The sequence below is a fragment of the Empidonax traillii genome, unplaced genomic scaffold (assembly GCF_003031625.1).
Source record: "Empidonax traillii isolate 1590-97213 ecotype Southwest subspecies unplaced genomic scaffold, ASM303162v1 scaffold609:size479882, whole genome shotgun sequence".
Lineage (NCBI taxonomy): Eukaryota > Metazoa > Chordata > Aves > Passeriformes > Tyrannidae > Empidonax > Empidonax traillii.
In genome coordinates this window covers 143,593-170,751 of record NW_020955802.1, presented here as the reverse complement: position 1 = coordinate 170,751, position 27,159 = coordinate 143,593, and the positions used below count along the sequence as shown (strand labels likewise).

Genomic DNA, 27,159 nt, shown 5'->3' with positions numbered 1-27,159 from the left:
GACCTGGGTGTATTTGCATGACTCACAGGGTGGCTCAAGAGGGAAAAGGAACCACATGCAGGGAGGCAATGAGGAACTTCTTGAGCCACTGCTGCCACCAAAAACACTTAACACGAAACTCCGAACTCAGTCACCCGCTTCCCTATTTTCCTTTCGAAGACTGACAAAAGCGGAGAAGCAGCAAGTCGGTTGTTAATAAACAATTTATGTCTCAGCCAGTATGAACCAGTCTAGGCAGCGTGACTGGGGTTTGTCATTATAAGAGCTGTGACGGGGGGGGAGTGATGTGGGGGATTTACAGATCAGCCTGCACATTTTTGGATAATCTGTGGACTGCCTTTACGTTCTGTATAAATAATAATAATTAAAAGCGGATGTAACTAATTGGAATCCATTCCACAGCAGTAACACAATCCATCTTATTGCCAATCCCCTGAGTCACTCTGTCCTCCAGATGATTATTTTTCTGTTTTTCCCTAATAAAATCTGAATGCTACCTTTCCCACTGCTGGTGGATCCAGTGTGGGTTTGTGCTGCCAGGGTATTTGAAACCCTCTTCTAACCTGGACACAATTAGCCTGGTTAGCTCTGCACCAAGATTTGCCCTGTATTTCACTGGAGAGCTACACACTTTCAAACTTAAAATCCCCTCCAACATCCACCAGCCTGGTGTTAACCCAGTTGTGTTACTGCCCATTATTTGCTCAATTTTCTTTTAAGTTAAAAACAGCAATGGGCATCCCATTTCTTCTGAACAACCTTACTGTGCCTTGGTTTGCACTGTGACCTCTATTTGGGATGACGGTCCCCTTCGTTGACCTCCTGGGAAGAGCATGTTGTTCCCAGGTTTGGGGGCCCCAAGGGAAGGCAAAGCCCAAAAAAGGGCTCTGCAGCACTAGCACAGCAGCACAGCCAGCTGTGGAGGAACATCTTCTCCCTGCACATGTGACATGGTCGATCTTCTCCCCTCCTGGGAACAGCAGTCCTGCCACTGCCACCCCAGCTCTGGGAGGGAAGCTCTTCTCCAGACTCATTCCCAGGCTCCCAAGGGTCATTACTGCCTTTCAGCTCCCTTCCAGAATTAGAGATAGAGAAAGTATGGAGAGAAAGTATGGGGAGAAAAAGTCCCCTTTGTCTGGGAGAGAAGCCTTCTAGCTGGATTGAAACCTCCCTCAAACCAGAATGGGGCTTCTTGTGGGCTTCCAAAGGGCTTGGATGAAACCCACATTCCTGTAGAGGAAGAACACCACCTTTTATTTTCCTTTTTTCTTTTTTTCCCCCCCTTTTTTTCTGATGGATTTTTATAGGTTCTGTGCTGCTTACTTTGGCGTGGCACTGAAATTCTCCCTTGGTTCAACTGCCTTCAGGATATGCCCAGAAGGTGACTGTTGGTCAGTAGGATTTCTGCATGCTCTGGAAATCAGCTGTTTAAGTGTTTTCCTCAGTAGACAACCAGCAAACCTTGAAGGCCCTGATTAGCCGTACCTGGGGATGCTCTGATCTTCTGGTCAGATTTTGGAATAAACCTGAAGCCTCATCTCTTTAAGGACCTTGTACTTATCTTGCAACTCTGGCCCCATCTCCTGTTCTTCCTGATTTTTTTGGATAGCCCTAGACCTGTTTCCATCACTTGCCACAGCTATTGATGGACACTGACCAGCACCCTGCTCAGACGCTGCAGGATGGGCTGAGAGAGCACTGTCTGTGCTGGGGTCACCCTCAGCACCCAGCTAATCCTTCTCCATGGAGGGTTATGTCTGCTCCCCGATGCATTCCTCCACCACAGGGAATGTGCTGCACGTTCATAGAGTCATAGAATAGGTTGGGTTGGGAGGGACAGTGAAAGGCCACCGAGTTCCAACCCCCCTGCCATGGGCAGGGACACCTTCCACTAGACCAGGTTGCTGAGAACCCCATCCAACCTCACCTTGAACACTACCAGGGATGAGGCATCCACAGCTTCTCTGGGCAGCCTGCGACAGCCCCTCACCACAACAATGTTTTTACCCTTGTTGTAAAAACATTCTTCTGCATATCTGATACCAGAGAACAAGAAAAATAAAACAAACAAAAATGCCACCCCAAGATTTCATGGTGCTGAGCACCCATCCTGCTGCAATTTCTCTGTGCTCTCAGCCATGGAACAATTGAGCTCCACCCAACCAAAACCACCCAGGGAACAGAAACCACTGCTGTCCCATGGATTGGGTGGACACAGGTGGGGGGCGCAGGAGGGTGTGGGGGCATAGGGGATTTAAGGGCACAGAGGGCTCTGGGGGCACAGGGTTTTAGGAACACGGGAGCTCTGGGGGCACAGGATGGTTTGGGGACACAGAATGGTTGGGGCCCACAGGGGATGCAGAGCCACAGGATGGTTCAGGGGCACAGGGTTGTGGGGACACAGGAGACTGTGGAGGCACAGGATAGTTTGTGCCCACAGGGGCTGTGAGGCTACAGGGTGGTTTAAGGGCACAGGGGGCTGTCAGGGCACAGGATTATTTGGGGACATGGGCCGTGGGGGCAGAGGATGACTTGGAGACACAGGGGGTTTGGGATCACAGGGGGTTTGGGATCACAGGACGGCTTGGTGGTACAGGATGTTTTTGAGGGCACAGAATGTTTTTTTTTTGGGGGGGGGGGGAGCATAGGATGGTTCGTGCCCACATGGACTGTGGGGACACGGCGTTTGCTGGGCGTTTGAGGGCGCAGGGGCTGTGGAGACAGAGGATGGTCCGGTAAGGTCCGGTCTGGTCCGGCAGGGTCGGTGGGGGGCATGGGATATTTTGAGGGGCAGAGGACGGTCCGGTCCGGTCCGGCAGGGTCGGTGGGGGCACGGGATATTATTTTGGGGGCCACGGGATATTTCGGGGGCACGCGAGGGCGCCCTCGGCCGCCGCCGCCGCGCGGGCGGGTGACGCCACGGCCGCCGCCCCGCCCCGGCCCCGCCGCGCCGCCCCCACGTGGCGCCGCCCGGCCGGCAGAGCCCGGCGGCCCCGCAGGCAGGTGGGAGCGCGGCGGGCGGCAGGGCCCCCGCCCCGCCCGGCCCCGGCCCCGGCCCCGGCTCGGCCCGGCCCGGCCCGGCCCCCGCCATGGGCGCCCGGCCGCCGCCGGCCCCGCGCCCCGCCGCCTGAGGCAGCGCGGCTGCACGGGCAGCGCCTCGCCCGCAGCCCCCCCGGCCCCGCCACCATGGGGGCCGCCGAGGCGACCCGGAGCGCCGCCGGGTTCGCCCGTGTCCTCACGGTGAGTGTATGTGTGTGTGTGTGCGGGGCGAGGGGGGATCGGTGCGAGGCTGCGCCGCCCGCGCAGCATCCGCGTGTCCGCGGGGTGGGTGGGGACGTGCTGCAGTGCGGGGGCAGGTGGGCAGGGGATGGTGTATCTGGGTGTCCTGCGGCACCCCCTCCGCGCCGGGGGGTTGTGCGGGGCTCCCTTGTGTCTTCCCCGCCGTGTGCTGCCCACCCCAGTCCCGCAGCCCCAGGTCCTGGCAGGGGACGCTGCCTGGGTGCGCTATTCCCTGCGATATCCATCCTTCCCATCCCCGTGTTAGCGCAGGCGGAGGCATCCTCCATCCAGGGCTGTGCCGCACAGCCAGGGCTGAGCGGATCCCTGCTCTGCCCTCTGTCCCGCTCCTGGAGCTCGGCACTGAGCAGGGATCCATCCATCATCCACCCATCCGTCCTAGCTGCTTTTCTTGCCACCCTTTGGCCAGGCAGCAAAACTCCCCGTTGCGAGTGGCAGGCAGCTGCCTCGATTTATCAGGGAAATGTTTTTCCGGCAGCTTCATCTCCGCATCTACCTTCCCAGGTACGGCCCTTCCCAATCAGCGCTTTAGGGCTACATCCCGTCTATTTTGGGGAGAGATGGTAATTCGGTGTGTCAGGCAGACGCCGCAGCTGCTGCGGCTGAGTTGTGTAACCGAGTAGAGCACTTGCTCTTGAACTCAAGGTGGATCTGAGCAAGCTGGCGCTGGCTCGACAGGAATCCGAGTAAACAACAAATAATCTGAAGCTGGAAGGGCATTAGCTGGGAAACAGCCTCTGAAGGCAAAGGGTAACTTGGGGCAGCGGCGGAGCAGACGGGTCCGTGCACGGTGCCGGCCGTGCGCTCCCGAGCGCCGGGTTCACGCTGGGAGAGGCGAGTGCTGTCTGGAAGATGAGATGCTGATGGGGAGCTTGAGATATGCAGCTCCAGCTAGGATCCTGGAGGTCAGTCGGGAATGACGGGTGTAGAGGGGAGGAAAAGGGATGATGTAAAGGTGTGGGGAAATAAAATTCTGGAGAATAAAGGGAGACTCTGAGCAAACACAGATGTATATTATTTGCGTGGTCTCACACTTCTGTGTGTGTATGAGCAAATGAGCTATTCCCATTTGCTTGTGAGCTGGCAGGATGCTTTCAGGGTTTTCATCCAATATTTTCAACATTTTGGGCATCTCCCTTTGGCCCAACAAGGAGTTAATGTCTTCCCAGCCTGAGGGAAGTGTGTTCTAATCCATAGCTGGTGGTTCTTTTACTGGTGCAGCAAACCCGAATCCTTCTGGCTGCTTGTTTTTGGAGCGGTAGCGGTTGTGTGGAGGCTGGTGTTGGCTATGGTTTCATTTGCTTGGCTGATTTTTTGGGCACCCACCAGCTGCTGCAAGGTGGTTTTCACCATTGCCCCCACTGCCCTCACCTGGAACCAGCACGATGTCACCTTGTTTCAACTTGGGGCTTTTGGAAATCTGGGGGATTTCATCTGTTTGCAGCAAAACCATGGCTGGCAGGGATGCTGGCAAGCTTGGGTCTGCGCTGGCTGAAGGGGTGGCTGCTGGGTTTTCCTTCATGGGGACCAGATGTTGCAGTGCTGCTGTTCTGGCTCGCTCATCTGCCTGAGTTTCACTCTTGAGACGTAGTAAAGGAACTGCTGAGCGGTGACTCCCGGACTCTGGTTTCACAAACCCCAAACCAGATGAAATAGCTGGTCGTGTTGCAAGATGCAGAAACTTGCTTTTCTCTTCGATACTCTCCTCACAGGAACTTTTTTTTGGTCTGAGTAACTTGATCCTTTTTACTGAGAGTGGGGCAGGAGATGGACTTCTCCTGTCTGCCAAGTTACCGTAAAACTTCCAGACCAGTTTATTTGTCTTTCTGGGGTTTTTATATATTTATTTTTTTTTTACTTTAATGTTGCAAGCGCTTTCCCGGTGCTGTCGGCAAAGGGTGCAGCTGATCTTTGAGAAGGGTGGGGGGCAGCACAGCTCATCCCCAACCTATGCCAAGGCATCACCATGGAGCCAGCTGCTGTTTCTACCAAATTCTCTTGGTTTTGCTTGGAAATCACTCCCAGAGTATCAGTTTAGCACTGTTGGTCCCTGCACTCGCTTACAGCTCTACTCCTTTTCTCCTCTACTGGGATCAAGTGCTCTGCATTTAGCTACCTTTTGTCTATTTTATTTTATTTTATTTTATTTTATTTTATTTTACTTTATTTTATTTTATTTTATTTTATTTTATTTTATTTTTACTTTAGTTTTAGGTTTATTGCTGTGTCCCCGCAGGACTGGCAGCAGGGCATCACTGTACACAACGTAAGATTGCAACAGGCTCGGTGTCACAGCATTTCAGGACACAAATTTCACGACAGAAAGTTGATTCACCAGCTTTCTGCTGGTGCTTTGACAGGCAGGTTTGGGTCCTGAGTGAGATGTGTATTCGTAGAATCATAGAACGGCTTGTGTTGGATGGGGGCCTCAAAGATCATCTAGTTCCAACCTCCCTGCCATGGGCAGGAATGCCAACCCCTAGACCAGGTTACTCAGGTGTTCTCAGCAGCGTCCTCTGTGCAAGTGCCCAGGTAGCTTGTGGACCCCCAAAAGCTGTTTACTGTGCAGGTTGCCCACTGGGTCCCCCTGCAGCACGCAGTTATTGAAGGAGGGGGATGGAGACACAGCACAGAGGTGACTACTGAGGTGGAGTCCTCAAGCTGGGTGGTGGTGAGGTGGGTTATGCCCATACCAGCTGTGGGATGCTGCTGCCTCAAGGGGTTGTCTGCAGCTGAACATGAAGGTCTCTTTGTCTGAGTGTTTCCTGATGTGGGGAGGTGAGAATGGTAGTGCCCCTCAACCCTCTCCTCATACCATAAAACCTTCATGTGTTGAAACAGGTGAAGGTGACCAGGAAGTGTCTTTACCCGTGCACTGCAGGGTGTTGGTGCTGAGTTGGGGATGCTCTTTGGGATTATGGCCGCCCTGTTCAACTTGACCCTTTCGGAAAGGGACCCTTTTAACCCTTCGTTGTTAAGAGCTGCTCCTGCCTCGGGCACAGGGCGCATCACTGAAACTGCTGAAACCAAATCTGCTGCGTAGTGTTGTCTTGCACCAATTCCTGTTTCCCCTGGTTTTTTTGTTACCTTATACTCTTCCTTTGGTACCGGAGTAAATGAACTGAAGTGCAGTGGCTCAGCGGAGCTCGCTTTGTTACTTGGTTGCTTTTTTCACTGGCACTGGTGTTGCCAGCCAGAAAGGTCTTGTTCTGTGTGCTAGTGGGCAGCCCTAAGGGTGACGGAACAAACCAACAGACACCCCTTTTTGCTGAAGATGTCCTCCTGCTCCTGGCCTTTGCTTTCAAAGATCCAAGGGGTGCAAAACCTGAGCAGCTGAATTATTTCAGAGACCAGAAATGCCAATCTGAATAAATAGCAGATGCACAAAGCTGCTTAGCCTTCCCCCACTGGAACTTGCTGTTCTCCCTAAGCTTGGAAGTGCATGTGCAGCTGAAGATCTTGAGACGTTCAAAAATACCAGCACTGCTTTGCTTGAGATAGGGTTTAAAAAAAGCCTAATCTAAACCTGGTGCAGTTACAGACTTTAGTTACCTGGGTGAGTGATGGGAAGATGCTGGAGATGGGAAAAACAGGGAGAGCAGGAGGGAACCCATGGCACATGCTTGTAGCAGGGCTGTCCATGGGTTTCCCGAGGTCTGGCTTGTTGCTGAGGGAGAAATCAGAGTCTGAGACAGCAGTACACAGCTCACCCCTGGTGAGGCAGGAGAGCCACTGCCTGTCCTGCCTCTCCCAACAACCTGTCCCGTTCAGTGCTGGCACAGGAGGAGGGTGAGTAACACAGGTGACCCCCCACGCCACCTCGAGAGGCTGGATTGCTAATTCAGGGATGCGTCATGGAGATTACAGGGGAGGGTGGCAGATTTCCTTAGAGCCAGCTAAGCGCTTTGTTAAATCATGTCTTAGGGGAGGAGAAAAATAAAATGCATCCTGTAAGCCTTTGCTGCCTGCCAGGGCAGCCCCGCTTTTTAATTTGACGTGCTGTAATTAGTCTGGCCGCTGCAGGATCCTCATCAGCTCCTGCGGGCTTGCCTGCTTCTGCCTGCTCTGTAATTGCTGCTTCAGGGGGAGAAAGCTAACAAAATAAAAAAAAAAAAAATAAATAAAAATATGAAGTGTTTTGTACAAATCCCAAGCTGTAAATTATTTAGCAGGTGAAACAGGAATGTGCCGTGTGTTTCCAGGAAGAGAGAGACTGCACCAAAAAATGACGCGGCGCGGCTTGCGGCTCTGCCGCGATGTGCCTTCTGCAGAGTCATGTTGTTGGGAGCCTTGTTTTATTTTTTTTTTTTCCTTCTGAATATATTCGTGTTGGCTGATAGCCCAGAATAGGTAGCAGAGCGGGAGGCGAGGGATTGTATAACACAGCCAAGTGATTTATGTGCTTGGCTGTGCAGCTGAACAGCATTAGGGTCTCTGGTCTTTTTACCTTCAGTGTAGGAAAGCGCCTTTGAAAATTCAAGGTAATGTTGACTTGTTACCTCTGCCCTCTGAATTTATCCTGCAGCTGCTTGAAAATGTGTTTCCTATTGCTTTGCATGCTGTGTGAGGTTGTGTCAGCCTTTCTTTTGATATGCCTTTTGTTCTTGGTATCTTATCTCCACTGCCATAACTAACATTAAATCCATGGACCAGAGATGATCTGGGGGAAGCAAAGATCCTTCTTGGTAGATGGGGTTTCTCTTAAGGATGGAGCAGCGTTGATGTGAAGGAATTAAGGGAATAAAACCTTAAGACTGGAAGTCAGCGAAGATAAACAGATTTATAGCCATCATATGGCCAAGTCCAGCTGGTTTCAGTTCAGTGTCTAAAAACTGGTGTCCGTTTACCTGCATCTGATGCAATGAGGAGCTGAGTTACAGCACAGCTGTAAAAATAGCATCGGGTTTTCTCTCCTCTTGCTAATGAAGCTGGTTTAGAGTGAGTTCAGATGTGGTTGGAGACTCAAAGCAGAACATCCCTTGTGGTCTCCACCAACCCAGCGCTTGCACTGGGCCATAAAAACTCGCGGAAGGGCAAGAGGGGCTGAGAAATGGTTCAGAAACAGCTGCTAGCCCGGATTTTGTCCTGGTTTGCGTTACTTAGAAAGGTAACTATTTGAACAAGTGCAGATTAACAAATAGAGGAGGAAAGTTTTACAGGTCAGAGCTTCCACCCGTGTGTGTGTTTTTTGTCTTCTTGGCAAGCGCCTGCCTCATGCTGGAGCCTCTCAGCCTTGAAATGCAAAGCTAGTCTGAATTCTCCTGGGGTGCCCAGGTAGCACGTACTGCTGAAACTCAATTAGCAGTATTTACCACCCTGGCAGGGTTGCAGTGTAAATGATGCTTAGTCTCACTGAGAAGTGTGGTGTCAAGTTTAAGGAATTATAATTGTAACTGGCAATGTGTCGGGAGAGTGTGCTTCCACCTCCCCTGGTTCTATTCCACTCCAGCCTCACTGAGGTCCCTACCCTGGGCATAGTAACTTGCCCATGTTCTCGTGGCTCTGGGACATGGCTCTGGGACATCCCTTGTGAACCTACAAGGGGTCGCTGGCAGAGAGGGCTCCAGTTGCACGCTGTTGTTGACTGATACCTCGTGTTTGTTTTCCAGCTGCTCATGCTCCTTGGCACCGCTGATGGTCAGTCGAAGCTGACCTCCGAGCAGAATGCCATCAACCTCTCCCCTGGCAAGTACCGCCACCTCGACCGTGCCACCAACGAAGAGCTGACCTGTGACAAATGTCCCGCAGGAACCTACGTGTCTAAGCACTGCACGAAGAGTACCTTAAGAGAGTGCAGCCCTTGTCCAGATGGGACCTTCACCAAGCATGAGAACGGCATAGAGCGGTGCCACGCTTGTAGGAAACCCTGTGAACTGCCAATGATTGAGAAAACTCATTGTACTGCCTTGACTGACCGCGAGTGCACTTGCCTGTCTGGTACGTTTCAGACGAACGATACCTGCGTCCCTTACACGGTGTGCCCGGTCGGCTGGGGCGTCCGCAAGAAAGGAACCGACACGGAAGACGTGAGGTGCAAGCCTTGCCCTCGTGGTACCTTTTCTGATGTGCCTTCTAGTGTGATGAAGTGCAAACCATACACTGACTGCTTTGGGAAAAACATGGTGGTCATCAAGCCAGGGACGAAGGAGAGCGACAACGTCTGTGGTTCTCCGGCGTCTCTTCCGAACATGTCTTTGACTTCGTCGAGCACCGAAGAGGGTGAGCAGCCCTATGAAGTTCCACCAACCGCTGATCTTCCCAAAGGTAACGTCCACCACGTAAACACAGATGTGGGTTTGGTTGTGGGAGTGTGTTCCTGCCTCGGTCAGGGCTGGTTTTAGGCTGTTAAAAAACAACCTGGTCTAAAGCCAGGGTGGTGCTTCTGCTTCTTGGCCAGAAGGCAGCTGCAGAGTACATTGGGTTGCCCTCACTTATATTAAACCACATTTAATAACATTTTCAGTGAGACTGCAGTCATGATCAGACTCTTGGCTGTCCTGCTGTTTGGGCTGAAAGGGCATCACGTTCCCCAGCCTCTTTCCTCATCTCTGTGATGCGCTGGCACAAGTCGTTGTGCAGTTGTGGTGAACCTGAGTTGGGATGCAGCAGGAAAGCCCCTGCTGCAGCAGGGAGACTCCTGTTCTTGTGGATTCATTGCTTTCATGCCTGTGCTTTCCTTGCTGTGTTTCGCTCTGTTCTCAGCCAGAGCATTGGTTGAATGGGAACCATTTCTGGAACAGCCTTGCAGGAGCCTGGGCTGTCCTGTAACTTTACTTTATTCAATCTCTAAGATTTCCACAAGTTACCAATAGTGGGGAGAACCAGCTGGAGCTCCCCATTCTCTTGCTTAATTGGGAGTGGTTCATCATCACAGTCTTTATAATGATGTGGCTAGTTTTGGGGCTGCTGCTGCAGGACCCCACTCAAGGTGGTACTCTGCACTCCCTGGGAAGCAGCTTCCCTACAGTATCTCATATTGATCATTTTAATTGAAAAATGCGACCTTTGGTAACCTTAACATGTCAGCTGGTAAATATAATTGCAGGGAAGTGTTGACACTGGTAAGCTTCCAGTGCTTCACCCTTGTTAGGTCTCAATGTTTTCTCTGACATTGTTTTATCATTGGGAGAGGACAGTGGTTCCTGAACTTTGAAACCAACTGCAGACAATTACGTAAAAGTTAAAGGGTTTTCCCTGTTTGTATCCTGGTCAGAGTGTTTTGAGTAACCAAGTCAGGGGCAAAACCAGGTTACAAATGGTTACACCCACTCTCTGTCTCATCTGGCATGAGACACGATCTTCAAAAGATGAGTTCCCAAAATAAGCTGTAGTTTTTTCCACAACAGCCCTTCTTCCTCTTCTCGCCAGGCTTTGGTGGTGCAACTGATGGGGACCTGAGAGCTGTTGGTTGATAAGGAAGCTCAGTAAAGATGGAAGGTAGCTCTTAGGGCGAGGTTTGGTTGCTTCGGAAACCTATTTTGTAGTTGATGCACCTGCAAGTGCTTGCAGTGCTGATAAAGGGTTTGTGCGTCCTTAACAAAACCCAGTGGAGAGATACTAAGCCTACAAATTGTCATGTATTTTTGTACTTTTAACCCAAATTTGAAATTCCACAACTGAACTAAAACTATTTTTTGTGAACTTAAGAAAGGAAAACCAACTTGCTCAAAGTTGGGAGCTTTCTGAGAAATGCTGACTATGGGACAAACACAGATTGACAACATGCCTGTAATAACTCATTTTTTTTTAATAAGCTGCTAGCCTTAACCACCAAGGGTCAGTTTTACCTCGAGCCTCCCTCTGTAACCATACCCACCTGTTCCCAGAGACAAACCTCAACTTCACCTCTACTCTTTCTCGCTGCCTGGCGTTGGGTTTCTGCCTGCTGGCCAAGCAGGGTCTTAGACCTGCCATATCACGTCTCCGGTGCTGTGACACTGAACTCTCCTCTCCTTTCGCAGGTCTGAACTCTTCAGTTCCCGATTTTGTCCCCTCTCCAGCGCCGCGCGCGTCCAGCAGCATGGTGGAGCCAGCGCGCTACGACAATGAGACCTCGGCCAACGGGACGGACGGCGCCGGCAGGACCCTCGTGGGCTCTGGCACCACCAGCCAGGCACAGAGCTACCGGCACAAGCAGACCAGCCAAGTGCTGGAGAAGCAGCCGTCGCTGGAGATGATGGGGGGAGAGAAGTCCAGCGTCCCGTACAGGCCCCCCCGGCGAGGTTCGCAGAACGTCCACCAGCACTTCGACATCAATGAACACTTGCCGTGGATGATCGTCCTCTTCCTGCTGCTGGTCCTGGTGGTGATCGTCGTCTGCAGCGTCAGGAAGAGCTCACGGACTCTGAAGAAAGGGCCCAGGCAAGATCCCAGTGCCATTGTGGAAAAAGCTATTATGAAAAAGTCCACCACCCCCACGCAGAACAGAGAGAAGTGGATCTATTACTGCAACGGGCACGGTGAGCAGCAGTGACTGGGCTTTGGAGGGGCTGCCCACACATCCAGTGATGGCTTTTCTAACTTTCTGGGTCTTGTAGTGAGGACAAAGCTCATATAGTGGCTCCTCAGATGTTTCTTCATCCTTGGCTTCTCCTTCCAGTTCCCATGGTGTGTCCCTGCTCCTGGAGGAAGGGTTAATGGAGGGAATGTCACCTGCTCGCTCCACTTCTCTCCTTCTTCCCATCCATCCTTGGTAGAAGGATCTTAAGTGAAGGCACCTGTTTTTTTTTCCTCTTTCGACTTTTCTTCTCTGTTACACTGTCCTAATTTTCTTGGTGACTCAGGGTCTGGTTATCTTTCGTGTTGTCCTTTTGCCCTCACCCCATCAGTTTCTGGGAGGCTGAGTCATCCCCTGCCTCTTGGCAGCGCTTCAATTGCAGGTTCTTAGCCCTAAATCCCAGCTTCTGGCTTGTGTCCCCAGCCCTTTGCCCATGCTGGAGCAGGAAGGTTGTCCTTAAAGGCCGTGTTGTGGACGTGTACAGCTCCACGAGTGTCATCAGGTCTGCCTGGCCGCTCTTTTTGGTAGTGTTTTCTGTTCATTTAGTGGATGATTTGCCGTCAGCTTTCTGATGAGACTTTAAAGATGACGTGTTGTGATCATTAAATTGAAATCAGTGATAAATTAATGGTGGCATGACTGTGAGCACTGAGAAGGGTGCTTGCTTCTTCCTCTGCAGAGCTACAGTGGCAGTTTTGACCCCTCCTTGTCCTGTGCAGACAGCACTGATAAGTCCTTGGTCTGAGCTGACTTTGCTCAACCTTAAACATCCGTTCACAGTTAACCTTTAGAAAAGCACATTTAACAAGGAAGGGGGGGGCAAACAAATAATGGATTGAACAAAGATTAGAAGGTTTAAGAGAGATCAGTCCTTGATGAAAAGTCATCCTTGAGTGCTCAAGTACAAAGCAAAGAAGGTTTTGAATAGGGCGTCTTCTGTCGTGTACTCTCTTCACCTTCTTGCTGATTAACAGACCTACACTTTGTTTGCCTTCATTAATGCATTTATAGAACCAGTAAGGTCTTGTTGGAATTAGTTTTCTGCCTTCTCTTGTATTTGTGTTGCTTATCAGTTTCCTTTTAACTCTTTCGAGTTCTTGGGCTGCAGTTTCTTAACCCTTTTTCTGTTTGTGATAACTTTTTCCCATTTGTAATAACATTTTCCCATAACCCCTGCACTCCATTGTCCCTAAAATCTATGGTACCTGAAGCATGGTCCGTGAGGCTGTGGTGAATGATCTGCAGTGAAGTGGCAGAGCTCCATTAGACATCCTTATTTACGGGTGCTAGCAGAAAAAAACTACACATTAGAGCTGCCTTTGTGGGCACTGCTGTGTGTTTGGTCTCCAAGCATGATTCACATTAAAAAACCATGCAGATAAGAGGTTTATGCGGTGAGCAATAAGGCTGTATTTAGGTATAACCCTAAATATTTAGGCTGTAACCTCACTTCCCAGATCTTGTAATCCTTGGGGGGGGCAGCATCATTCATGGGTCATCCTATGCTTCCCAGGATGAGTTGTCATTTCTGTCATCCGTTAACCGCTGAATTCAGCTAGTGCATCAATTTTGCAAGATTTCCAGATTGGGAAATAATCTGAATGTAATAGCAAAACCACTCTTAGGTGATAAACCAGCCTAGTTTGAGTCTGGAGGTGAATTACCCTGTTATTCCCAGTCATTCTTGCAATAGTCACGCTGGTTCCCCCTTGGCACGGGTGGCTTCGTGACTTCCTCCTGCCCAATGTCCTCAGCTGAACTTTGTGCAATCAAGGCAAACAGATGAGTGCAAAACAGTTAATGCTTTGTCTTGCTTTTAGTGCAAACTAAATACTGTTACATTAGCTGGAAGGGCCTTGCTCATTAGTTCTTGCTTGGTGGTGCTGCTCTGTTGTGTCAGATATGGAAATTATTCTCATTATTCTCCTCTGCGGCAGTGTATAAATTCCTCTTTGCTTTTCCAGTTGGAACGTCTGGCTCTTAAGGCTGTTTACTTGAAAGGAGAGGTGTAGTGCCATAAAGGAATTGACCTTTCATTTAATAACTGGCCGTACAGCTGAGATGAACTGCAGAGCTGCCGTGTCATGGCTTAGCTTTCTGCTGCTCCAGCAGTGTTTGTACCAAATCACGCTTCGTCCTGAAGCAGCGTTTTGGACAGGGGTGAGTACAGCCAGGGCTAAACTTCAGGCTGTTGCAGAGAGGATATCTTTCCCCTCCTGTGCTGCTGTGTAGATCCCTCTGTGGTGGGAGCCAGAGCAGAGCCTCCTTAGATGTGAGGACCACAGCTGCTCCCCAGGTGCCAACCTGGTTTGTGGTTGCACTAAGGCTGTGGAGAGCAAGCAATTAGGTTTTAAATTATGTTCTGTGGCTGGGGGTGAAGCCCCTGGGCTGGGTGCAGGCAGTGCACCCACATCCCTGTGACCTCCCCACCTGTAAGTTGGCCGCACACCAGCGAGGGGTTGGGGTGTGTTTATTGCCTGTTTACGTAGCTGTTGCAAATAGTCTCCCCCAACTTTTTCCTAGTTTACCATCTCCTCCCTCGTAATCCTTTCAGTAAACAGCTTTAACCTTTGAAAGGAAAGTCCGGGTCTGACGTAGGCTCTGGAGCCTCTCCTGGAGGAGCTGTGCTTGGGCATCTGCCCTCACGCCAGCAACCCCCCCCCCGAGCCTCCTGTGGCACCAGGAGGGCATCCAAGGCCTTGCCTCTTTGGAGGATTTTATTACTGGTTGCTTCAAGGCCATGGGTGCTGGGTGAAGCATGGTCAGGGTGGCAGCAGCACTGCTCTGTGCTAGAGCAAAGACGTCTCACTGTGCTTGGGCTCCTTACCAAAAGAGGAGGATTTTAGGGTGGAAGCAGGGGCTCGAGCTCTTCCCTAGTTCCTGAAGGCACTTGATTCCTGAATCTGAATTGTTTAAATAATTGAGATAGGTTTGCTATCCTGGTCAGCAGTTGTTGTCACTGGGTTGTCACTTGTCACTTGTCCTCATCTCCCCGTGAGCTGGTATCTGTGCCCCATCCTCTCTCTGGCATAATACAGGCCTTAAATAACAGCCCAAACATAAAAATAGAAGTAGCTTGGGAGGCTGGTGTTAAAACTAGACCCATGTCCTTAACGTGGATATGTTCCAGCCAAGGCAGCAAATGCCAAGGATTCTCACTGGATTAAATGGTTCAGAGGTCTGGGAAGAGCTTGCAATGACTAGTGGCCTGAGTTAGCAGCCAGCCTACCTCCACATCTGTCCTCGTGTCCACCCACACAACAGGGGCTCTTCCCAGAGCCCTGAGGTCTTATCTACAGGGGATTGAGAAGGTAAAGCAGTGCCAGCAGTGCAGCTGTGGCTGGAGAAGCTGGATCTCTTGCTGCTTCATCTGGCTCTTACTTTGCAGCCCTGCAGGTGGGAATCCGAAGGAGAAAAACAGTTTGCCAGAGATTTCCCAAGAAATTATCCACATGGTGCCTGAGTGATGTGGGTACTGGGCTGATAGGGCTCTGTGGTTTAACCTTGTGGAACTTCTTTCTTTTAGAAGATCAAGAGCAACCTACACACTGGACTTGCTTATAAATAATCCTTTTATTTTAGCAAATACCCATTTCCTTTCTTCAGATGTTTTCAGAGGCAAGGAATTGAGCTTGGCAGAAACCTTTCAATAAAAACTGAGAACTGAAGCCTGTCTGTCAAATGTCATGGAAATGCCAAATTTGCCATCACTCTATGCCAAACATGAAGATGGGCTTGAATTCTTCTTGCAGAATTTGCTGATAATGCTGCCTTTGATTTTCACACATTTAATAGCAGCAGATGAAACATAAAGACTGTAAAATGTTAGGGTAAAACCTGTGTATAGAAGCAGCTTCCTGAATTGATATGCCAAGAGGCAAGAAAAGAGTTTGGTGATTTTTGTTTTTTGAAGTCAAAAGACCAGAGAAACAGATCTTGGCAGTGCTGGCCTGGCATGAGATGCCACTTCCCTTTTATTTTTCTTCAAGTCTTGTAATTGCACATTATTGCAGTGGGTGGTGAGAGCAAGGCCAGGAAGCCTCTGGTTAAATAATCAGATAAATTAACTGTTCTGCAAGAGCTGTTTGCAGCTGGGATGGAGCTGAGGCTTGACTGCAGGTAGAAGTTCTGTGCTGAAAATGGCTCAAGATCAAAGTGGGGAGTTGAGGAATAGTCCTTGGCTTGCATATTGCTTGCTGAGGGACCAGGGCTAGGCTTGAGCTTGGTCTGCTTCCAAGGAAGACATTGAGGATGTTAAAGAGAGACTACACCTTGGAGAGCCTGATGTTGTACTGCAGCTCCAAAGCATCCCCACGCGAAAATAACCAATGGGGGTGTGGGCAGTATGTATAGGGACAGCTGGGTCACTGCAGGCTTGTCCTCACATGGGATCAGGTACTCATGGTTAATGTTGGAAGATGCCTATTGGAGTAAAATTACTTGATTCTTTTCAAGAGACAGCAATTTAAGGTTATGTGTGGGCTTTTTAAGTCATTCTTTTCTATAGGTCCATCCTTGCTGAAGGGAAGTAAGTGTCTGGAAGCCACGTAGCTGAGGATGTCATTCCTCAAGGCTATTTAACTGCTGCCCTAACAAAGGAAATCCAACTGCAGGCTTGGCACTCACAGGTCTCCGTGGTGACTGGTGCTACTTTAGGACCCCTCCTTGTGCTTGTGTGGGTAAATGAGCCACTTAGTGTAATGGTTTTGTTTGGTAGAGGTCATTTACCCTGTCGTCAGCTCCTGAACAGGTCCCATCTTGGTGGCAGGAGCTGCTGTGGAAACACAGCCCTGGAGACTATCTCTTCTGGCTGCAGAGCATGGGAAGGAGTGATGGGGTTAAAAGCTTCACCAGCCTCAAACTGTGGTGGCCTCGAGGTTTTGTGCCCAGACCACAGGTAGGGCAGAGATGTCCACAGCATCTCAGGAGGGCAGGTGTGCCCATTGCTGCTGACATAATTGGGTAATTGCGGTTACGCCTGGAGAGGAGCAGCCCTGGGCTTGTGTGCAAACCCTGATGTGACTCTGGCAGGCAGAGCATGAGATGAGGGATTAATGTCTGTCTACCTGCCAAAACGGAGAGGCAGAAGGTGGTGTGTTTTGTTTTTGTTTTCCAAAGCAGCCTCTCCTCTGGCATCTGCAGCTTGATGATCTGCAGATGACTCCCGGTCCTCTGATGACAGCCTGTCCGCCTCCGCAGAGTCAGACCCAGGCAGAAAGGGAGCTGGTTAAATTGGAAGAGGCAGGTTTGTGCTGGGCACCACAACGAATATGGATGCTGTGGTACTGGCTGAGCCTTAAAACAGGACTGCTTCCTCACTGGAGCTTGTTCTGCTGCATTTTGTGCTGTGTTTGCCCCAACATGGGCACAATGTTCTGCTTTAGGTGGGGTGAAGCAACTCTGCATCTGCAGCACAAACCTCTGCCATAGCAGCGTTGGGCTGACATCTGATGAGTTCAGAACACCATCTTCTGTGAACTGCCCAACTTAAAACATTGTTCAGGTTTGCCCAAAAATCCTCTTTGTCCTTTTCAGAAGCTCTGTGGTTTCCAAAGGGCACATGCAAGAGCTGACCAGGACTTGATGGTGAAAGGGTGCCTTGGAAAATGCAAACGTGGGAGGCTGCTGTTCTGCTTAGACAGGAGGAAACCTAATAATGTACAGGTTTATCATCTCTTGTTCCTCGACCTTACTGCATTAGCACCAAAGACTGGTGCTTGATCACTTTTAATGTATGTTACTACACAAGCCGTCTATCCACAGCATGAGCAAGTCTGTGTGGAGCTACCCTGGAAAGTTGGAACATTTGCTCCCAAATTTGCTTCAAAATAGAAGAGAAAAAAACCAAATTACCCCATGGCCAAAATTCCTGGGTGGCCCCTGTATTAATTTAATGAGGGATTGGGATTTGTGCCTGCCCATTAAGGTGTAGGGCCGAGTGTCAGAAGCAGGGCAGCTCTGCAGGAGAGGAGGATTGTCCTTGGAGAAAAACAGTCCAAGCCCAGTGTGGTTTTTTTGCCAAAAACCCGACACCAGTTTCTGCACCGGGAGGGCTGTGATTTCGCACTTCAGTAAGGCTCTCACACATCACTCCTCGAATAACAAGGCAGATTTTTTTTTTTTTTTAACTTGCTCTCTAAGACTGGGGGGGGGGGGGAAATGCAGGAGGTGAATTTAATCCTCAGGTTGGCATCTGTGGGTGTCTGGATATTTATAAGGCTCTGGCTGCGGCAGCGTGCGTGCTCAGGGTTACCAGCTGTCCCAGAGGGTTATAATGAAGATTAACTCTGCAAAAGCTGTTTAAAATTTAATAATTACATAAAATACTTATGCTGGCCATTCCCATGCAAACTGAAAGAAGAGCAAGTCCACTCTGTGGGTGCCCAGCATAGCATCCCGTGGTAGCGTGCAGGAGCTTGCGTGGGTCCTGGGAGGGTTGGACCAAGTTGCTGTTACAGAGGTGGTTTGCACTTAACTTGTGTTGAGAAGGAAAGTCTTGTCTCTTGCTGACCTACAAGTTCCCAGGTCAGAAACATGTTCCTAACTGCGTGTGGCTGATTGCAGACCTTTCCTTGGTTTGGTTTTCCATAGAGCACGTAGGAAGTGTTTGTCAGGAGTCTCTTCCTGCCTTGCAAGAGTTTTGGTTTTGCCTTATTTTTTTTTAAAAAAAGAAACAAACAACAAAACAAGTCCAAACATAAGGATTTAGTGGTTTGTTGCCCAAACAGCACTTGCTGAGGATGTGAATCACTGGCTTCTGGGAGGGTCTGATAGCATCACTGTCCTCCCTGGTTGCAAAGACTAGCAGATCGTTAACAAGTCTTTGTGAGTGTGTCCTTTCTTCCTGTCTGACAACGGCTCTTGTTGGATTCATGGAAGTGTGTGGGTTGGAAGGGACCTTAAAGATCATATAGTTCCAACACCCCTGCCGTGGGCAGGGACACCTTCCACTAGACCAGGTTGCTCCTAGCCCCATCCAGCCTGACCTTGAACGCTTCGGGAGATGGGGCAGCCACAACTTTACTGGGCAACCTATCTGTGCCAGTGAATTTCTTACTAATATATAATCTAAACCGGCTTTCTGTCAGTTTAAAGCCTCTCTCTTGTCCTATCACTCCCCGCCCTTGTCAAAAGTCCTTCTGCAGTTCTGTTGTAGCGCCTTTGAGTACTGGAAGGTGCTGTAAGGTCACCCTGGAGCTTTCTATTCTATCGGCTGAACGACCCCAACTCTCTACTCCTGTCTTCTTAGGGCAACTGCTCCAGCTCTCAGACCATTTTTGTGGCCACCTCTGGACCTGATCTAACAGATCCATGTCCTTCTTATGCTGGGCACCCTAGGGCTGGATGGTGGGATCTCATGAGTGAGGAATAGAGGGAGAAAATCACCTCCCTCGACCTGCTGGTCACTCTGCTTCTTATGAAACCCAGAACATGGTTGGCTTTCTGGTGGGCACATTGGCAGCTCATGGTCAATTTTTCATCCACCAGCACCCCCAAGTCCTTCTTGGCAGGGCTGCTCTCAATCCCTTCCTCCCCAAGCCTGTGCCGATACTGGCAATTGCCCTGACCCAGCTGCAGGACTCTCCCACATCTTCCAGAGCTTGTGTAGGACCTGAAATATATTTGGAGGGCAGGGTGAGGAGTTTGAGTTTCCAGTAATCTCCCCTTTTTGGCAGAGGTTGGTGAAATTTTTATATTTTGGAAAGGTATTTGCGTCGGGGATTTGGGATTTCTAAGCCCTGGTTTGGCTGAGCTGTGGTATCTTGTCAGCTGGAGTGTGGATGCGCCGCATCCTGGCTCGCTTGTGCATGCAGGCTCTTGGTGTGTGCTCAGAGGTAAAAATAGGCTGCTCTGGCTGTGTTTCGCATGAGTCAGGAGGATATTTGAGGGAGGGAGGTGGGCTGAGCTCAGGAGCAGAGCTGGCTTTGCAGTGATTCGGAGCTTTTATCTGAATGTAGGGGAGGGCTGGGCTGCATCACCGAGGTTTTTCTGTCTGACTTGTGTGTGCCCTTGGGCTGTGCACTCTGCCTGTGATGCCTCATCCAGACAGCCTGTCACAGTCAGGATTTGTCACTGCATGTGGTGCACAGACTAATATCAACCATCTCTGGAATACCTGTGTCAGTATGTAGGTGGTGGAAGCTCCAGGTGCTCCAGCTCAGATGGGTACTGGGATGGTAGGGGTCGGTTTCCCCAGATGTTATGGGTGAACTGGTGGGACCTGTCCCTGATGATGAAGGGCTGGAGCATGGAGTCTCTTGAAATCTAGACTTTCTGAAACTTCATGAAACAGTCTCTGGAATCCTTGGCAGATGAGCTGCTCACTCAATGAGACTTTGTATGTATGCCATGGGTCCTGGACAATCTGCTGAGCTTTCCTTTCTAGCTGTATAAGACCCCTTATAAGACTTGAACTGATTTTGAGTTAAACATTTTCTCTGTGCTGTGTCCCTTCATTCTTCATTATTAATGGGATGAGAGAACACATGGCTTGGGAGAGCTCTGAGTATGAGATTTCCCCCTGAAGGTGGCAATTTCTTAAGGAGCACTCTTCTGAAAAACACCAGTTATGTTTGGCCTGAGTTCTGAAAATGAAAACAGTGTTGTCTTTTTGTTCATGAGAGGAAGGAACTGCAGCTGCTTTGTGGCCAGGCTGTGGTTAGACCTCACTGTATCTGCTGCCAGGTGCTGGGGTGTAGCCTTGGCTGGGTGGCTCTTCCTCTGCTCTTGAGTTTGCTTAAAGATGTGAAAAAATAACGGCAGAGAAGAGGAATGGCCCCTTGCAGGTACTGTACGTCAGCGTGCCAGCGCTGCCGGTCACGGCCCCGCGCCACACTGGCTTCTTGCCCTGCTGGAGGCCAAATGATGCTGAAGAATTGGGTCTGTGTCCAACCTGCAAATAGCAGGATTACGGGAGACCAGTGAGGCTTGTCCAGAACAAGCCTTTAAAGCCTGGCCAAGTCTTATGTGCGTGTTTGATGACCACCTTGGTGTCGTGGAAGGAGTCTGACTGCTCTGACTACATCAAAGTGTGCTGCAGTGAGGCGGGACATATCTGAAGGAGCTGGAAATGGGTGGGAAAAATCTTGAACCAGATTCAAAATAAGCAAATGGAAGTCACTTAAATAAACTCAAATGGTGTTTATGGGGAAGGGAAGGCAGAGGTGAGCAGTGTCCAGAGAAGGGCAATGGAGCTGGTGAAGGGGCTGGAGCACAAGTTTGATGAGGAGCAGCTGAGGGAGCTGGAGGTGTTTAGCCTGGAGAAGATGAGACTCAGGGGGGACTTTATCGCTCTCTGAGAGTGCCTGAAAGGAGGTTGTAGAGAGGTGGAGGTCGATCTCTTTGTCCTGCCTCTTCAGGAAGGTCCTCCCTTCAGCTCAGCATCTTTGTAGATGAGCTGGATGTGTGTTCAGCAGTGCTGTTTGCTTGTGCCACTCCAGAAGCAATTTTCCCTTTCCAGACTTGTCTCTATTTCTCCCAGTGTGCCCTGGCTGTAGATGGGCCTGGTTGTGCCCTTGTTACCATGTTTGTGCATCCACCCTTGGGCTTTACACTTGCCTATGCACAACATGTTGACCTTGTCTGGGCTTGAAATGGAGCTCATCATTGCTCCGGGGTTATCACTACCTTAAAATCGTAGGTGGCTACAGGGAGTAGCCCATCACAACATTTAGAGACTTGCAATGTTAAGGTAATGGCAATTGAAATGCCACCTGCCCAGGTACCTAAGACACACATGGATGTCCTGGATCCTTCAGATTGTTGCCTGCTCTGTAGTGGCCATGGAAAACACAGCTCAGCTGGATTCAGATGTGGGGGTTCCTTTTCATTTCCACTGTCTGAGGCAAGCAAAGCTGAGTCATCAGTGGTGATAATGTAGAGGGGTGGTGGTGTCTCCTGCATTTGCAGCAGGGCGGTGACAGCTCTCCCAGGCTGTTCCTATGGCCTGTGATAAAAAAGGAAGACAATTCAGGCTCTTGCAAGCTCAGAGCAGCTTTAGTGTCAGCGGGTCTGGAGAGCTTTGAGCATCATCTCCAGCCTCCATGTGCAGATAAGTTTGCTTGGAGAAGGACCTCGTGGTTCAGGGATTGGGGAGGACCCAGGACCTAAGATGCAGCTGGGATTTGTGCTCCACACACCTTGGTGGGCACTTCCCACCATGATAGGATGCTCTGGCATTATTAGTGCTCTGCGTTGTTAACTCATAGGACTTCTGGAAATATGGAAATAGTAGGATGGTAAGCTTATTATATGCATTACCATTTTATTTTAGTTGGAGCAATAATACTTGGCAGCGTGCAGCCACAACTTGTCATGTAATGGTTTTAATCTTATTTTTCAAGAACAGAGGAAGCAGTGTTTTTCTTACTGACTGGAGCCAAATCTGCGCTCATGTCTGTGTCTCTTCCATATCTCTCTGGGGTTTTGTTTGCACAATATTGTAGTGGATGTAGAGAACATATGGGGCTTAAATTCATTTAATAGTCGCAAGAAAATGAGTTTAAGGTTCTTACAGTATTAAGGTAGGCATTTCCAAATTCATTTTTAATGGAACATTTGTTCTTCAAAGATTATTACGCCCCATTAAGTCCTCTGCTGCCTGGTGTGTTCTCGTGCCCTGGGATGTTATTGCCAAGGGATATAAACATGTTTATGGGCCCAGTTTATTGAATGGTGAGATTAAATATACTAAACTTGAAAATGTCAGTAGGAGCATGAGCACTTTGCCATAAATCCTGTGTGAGAACATTAGGACATAAACGTCGTGCCGCCACATAAAACCGGTGCAAATCAAGTTGTGAGCAGTTGAAAACTTTTCTCACCAGTACAGCAGCTGTAAACACTGGGATTTATCAGCATTAAATACCTGGATGGGAGCAGGTAGTATACGGGTTTTTCTTTTTCTGGGTGGATTAGATGTTCCATGAAGGGATCATAAACCAGCAAATTATGTTATCATACTTCTGTGTGACTGATGCACATGGAAGTGGGTGTGGGCAAAGCCCCCACCCAGCTATAACGTGTTGTCTTGCTGGAGGGGAGGTGCTGGTAGGGGGACCTGATGCTGCTCATTTTATGTGTGTGTGTCTCTAAAAAAATTGGCAGCATTATCTCTATCCATATATCTATATATATGCCACTCAACCCAGCAAGAATAAATTCCTGAATACAAGAGTAAAAAAAGCTCTGCAAGATTTATACAGTGAGATAACGACTTATGCACTATATATATATATCTAAGTGCCTAAATCATTATCTCTCTCTATATAGACATATGTAATAGGTAGTGTCAAACCTGCTCATCCCTCTTTGCATTGCTTATTTTACCTTGGTGCACAAGCCTTGCAGAGCTTTTTCTGCCCTTGTATTCAGGGATTTTTAGGGATTTTTTATCCCCTGGATTGAGTGATAAAATCAAGTGGCAGCTGCATAAACCTGGCATTTTCCTGCTCTTATGCCAAAAGCAGTTGGATTTGCTGGTTTAAAGGGCCTAACTCCAAGCCTAAGTTGTTTTTTGGGCTTCTTACTGACCAAGGTATGTGACATGGGAAGGCACAAGGGCTTGGCTGCCAGTGTGGTTTGGGCTGTCTGTCCTTCCTGCACAGGAACCGACAGCCAGCCTGGTTGCAAAGTCATCAGTGGATGAGAATTTGGGATTTGCCTGGAAGCACGCAGGCAACCTGTGTCCCTCGAACTGAGGACCACTGGGTCTTCATCTGGGAAGCATTAACAATTCCTGCTACACTCTTGTAACGTGATGGGCAACAGCATCTAATGATCTGAGACACATCAGTAACCCCATCATAAATCTCAACAGCAGGTCTGCAGCCTTTTTCTCCATATTTAAAACCAAGCCCAAGGTTGGTTTGGGGTTTTTTGGGTTGGCTGCATCCACCATGCTGGGCTGGTGAGCTGAGCTTTTCCGGTAGGAGAAACTTTGACTCTTACAACCCATGTGAGATAGTACATGCACATGACTGGTAAACAGCTCAGGAGGGAAGTGTGGTTGTGGTGGGAGGAGGGTGGGGAAGTACAAAATGTGGTTTGTACTTTGTGTTTCTTGGTGTTTCTGACTTAGAGGAGGTGAACACTGGCTGGGAATGCACCAAGCAATGTGGGCTCATGGCTGTGTTATCTAGTTTGGAAGTGAAAACTAAAGTCTATATATAGCAGGTCTTGATAAGCGTCCCTTAAGTGAGACGAGGTTTGGTCAAAAATATCACAAAACTGTATCGGTTTTGTATGTGTATTTTTTTATATAAGCTTATATACACATATATGAAAAATAGCTGTATCGTATATTAGAATATAGAAAAGTATATGTAATATCAGGCTGAATAGATGTTTTATACAGGTGTGTGTATATTGTATTGGGTTTGCTTGGTAAGGGTTTGGTAGCAGGGGGCTACAGGGGTGGGTTCTGTCAGAAGCTGCCAGAAGCTTCCCCCATGTCTGACAGAGCCAGTGCCTGTTGGCTCCAAGACAGACCCACCACTGTCCAAGGCTGAGCCCATCAGGGATAATGATAGTGCCTCTGGGATAACAGATTTAAGAAGGGGACAAAAAAGCACCATAACTTCAGACAATAGAAAAAGGAGTGAGAATATGTGAGAGCAACAACTCCCCAGAGACCAAGGTCAGTGAAGAAGGAGAGGGAGTGAGGGGCCCACGCCTAGAGCAGTTTTGCTGACAGGACTTGTGACCTGTGGAAGGGACCCGTGCTGGAGCAGGGAAAGAGTGTGAGGATTCCTCCTCCTGAGGAGGAAGGAGCTGCAGAGACACTGTGTGATGAACTGACTGCAGCTCCCACTCCCTGTCCCCCTGTGCTGCTGAGGAGAAGAAGGAGACAATTCAGGAGTGAAGTTGAGCCTGGGAAAAAGGGAGGGGTGGGTGGGAAGTGATTTAGTTTTTATTTCTCATTACCCTACTCTGGTTTCACTGGTAATAAGTTAAACTAATTTCCCCAAGCTGAGTCTGTTTTGCCAGTGGCAGTCTCTGGTAAGGGATCTTTCCCTGCCCTTATCTCAACCCACGAGCCTTTTGTTATATTTTCTCTCCCCTGTCCAGCTGAGGAGGGCAGGGATAGAGTGGCTTTAGTGAGCAACTGGTGTCCAGCTAGGATCAACCCTCCACATATCTGTAAATGTATATTTATATATAAAAAGGAGATAGCAATAAATCTATATAAGGCTGTATAGTTTATATATATGTGTATGTATTTTTTTTTATGTACTTTTTGGCTATATCAGACCTGTGACTTGGAGTTGGGAGGTTTGACCTAAACAGCGTTAGAAATTGTTAGATTTTAAGCCAGATGGAAAAAACATGGCTGTGATATTCTTCTGGAAGCAGCTGTGTGTGCTGACACAGCTGTTGTGCCTACAGGGGGAAAGAGAAGTGCTCCCTGTAGGGATGGGGGCATGCTGGCTCACTTGGAAACCTGAGGTGCAGTTGTCTCTCTGGAAAAAGTGAGTTTCTCTTTGCAGCTCACCTATGCTGACCCTGCATGTAGTTGTTGGAAAAAAGGTGTTGCTCAGCTTGATAAAACAGGGTTCATTAGTTGTTATGAAGGAGATACGGCTTTACTTGAAGGTGCAACTCCTGACTTCTAGGTCAGGAGACTCAAAGACAAGTGTGCTGTTTGTGTTGCTCCCTAACCTTCATGGAGAAAAACCTCACCATCTCAAAGCAGCATGTGTCAAGGGCTTTTCTGGGGGAAACTCTGCCTTTTTGCCCTCCCTAGAGCAAAATTCCTACCAGATCTTCCATTCACCCAGTGCTTACCCGGTGCAGCCCATAACTGAGTCATCCTGCCGGTCCGCGCTGGAAATGGCTCTAAATGCAATCAGAGCTGCTGTAGGTGCTCTGTTATGGAAATACTCATCTTTATAGAGGTGCTTTGGTGACTCACCTCTTAATCCAGCTCCTGTTCAAAGCAGTGGCTGCCACGCAGGTGTGGGGATGAACACGTGGCCCTCTGCCCTGTTCCTGCGGCCGTGCACTGGCTGAGTGCCAGGGGTCTTCCTGTGCCGAAGAGTGCAGGAAACTTCACAGCTAAATTATGAGATTGATTTTAGAGTGTGCTGGGGCATCTGGTGGGTCTGTCACCCTTTACGTGCATAGGCAGCTGTTGAGCATGCTATGGGTGGTGCTTCTCTGCAGCCTGGACTCATAAAAGGTCTTAAAATAATAATAACAACAACAAAATCTCAAAGATCAACCCAAGAAAAGCAAAGCATGGCTATTTGGGAAGGAGAGAAGCTTTGCTAAAGCCTGCAGACCCCCTAATCTCACCTGTAGCTTCTCTGCCCCCCTCCCTTCCCCCCGCAGGCATCGACATCCTGAAGCTGGTGGCCGCCCAGGTGGGGAGCCAGTGGAAGGACATCTACCAGTTCCTGTGCAACGCCAGCGAGCGGGAGGTGGCGGCGTTCTCCAACGGCTACGCGGCCGACCACGAGCGTGCCTACGCCGCCCTGCAGCACTGGACCATCCGTGGGCCCGAGGCCAGCCTGGCCCAGCTCATCAGCGCGCTCCGCCAGCACCGCCGCAACGACGTCGTGGAGAAGATCCGCGGCCTGATGGAGGACACCACGCCGGTAACGACGGGCTGGGCTCCGCGTGGGCTTGGAGAGCGTGTGGTGGCAGGGCACCCAGCTGTGGCCTGGAGCTTAGCTGAGAGCTAAGCTGGGCTTCCCCTCTCCACAGAGCTCCTCAGGGGGATTATTTTAAGTTGTACGTTGCTGTGGAGCAAAGTTCTGCCCAACAAATCTTAGTCAAAGTTTTGAGGAGCTCTTAAGTCCCGCGTGTTGTTGCTTTGCACATTATCTTTTAAGATCGCCAGGAGGACCTGGTACCTGAGCCCTTGTGTCAGGGACATGGAGGAAAAAGCATCCCCCTTTAAACTTGCTCTTAAATGCTGCAATTAAAAGCCATGGATTTTGTGAGAAGGGCCAAGTAAGCCTGAGTGCTAAATGAGCTGCTTCCTCTGAGATGGTGACCAGTAGCCTGGGGGAGTCCATGAGTGCACTCCTCCAGAGTTGTTGCCCTTTGGCAGCCCTGGCCTTAAAACAACCTGTCCCATATTTTGGGAGAATAAATAAATTGCAGCAGAACACTCCTGCGGTAGGTTCTCAGCTGGGTGTAAATTATTGGAAGGTGCCTCAGTGACCTTTGCAGTTTATTTTGGCCACTGCTGCTTTACTTGTTTCGTTTTTTTGGCTCTGGTAAGTCAGTGGTCTGGAATCTTTTGTAAAGGTGATGGATGGGGCTTTTTCTGAACGTGGACACTAATTGGGCACACATGGATAAAGTGGGGGAGTTTGAGGGAGTGGGGGAGGTTGAGGGAGGGCTCTTCTCCCTAAACT

General features: G+C 49.5%; 1 protein-coding gene across 2 annotated transcripts in view; it reads left to right on the top strand.

Moving 5' to 3' along the window:
• The first annotated feature begins 3,130 nt into the window (after positions 1–3,130).
• The window catches only part of TNFRSF21 (TNF receptor superfamily member 21), a 35,005-nt gene continuing 10,976 nt past the window's right edge, over positions 3,131–27,159 (top strand). Inside the window, exons 1-4 of one of the 2 annotated variants that reach the window (XM_027898625.1) lie at positions 3,131–3,240; positions 8,907–9,561; positions 11,259–11,756; positions 26,126–26,391. In XM_027898625.1, coding sequence (XP_027754426.1) covers positions 3,187–3,240; positions 8,907–9,561; positions 11,259–11,756; positions 26,126–26,391 — 1,473 coding nt within the window. In that variant the 5' untranslated portion in view covers positions 3,131–3,186. Of the gene's footprint in view, positions 3,241–4,139; positions 4,203–8,906; positions 9,562–11,258; positions 11,757–26,125; positions 26,392–27,159 lie in introns of those variants that run through there. The other variant, XM_027898626.1, reaches the window with a different exon arrangement.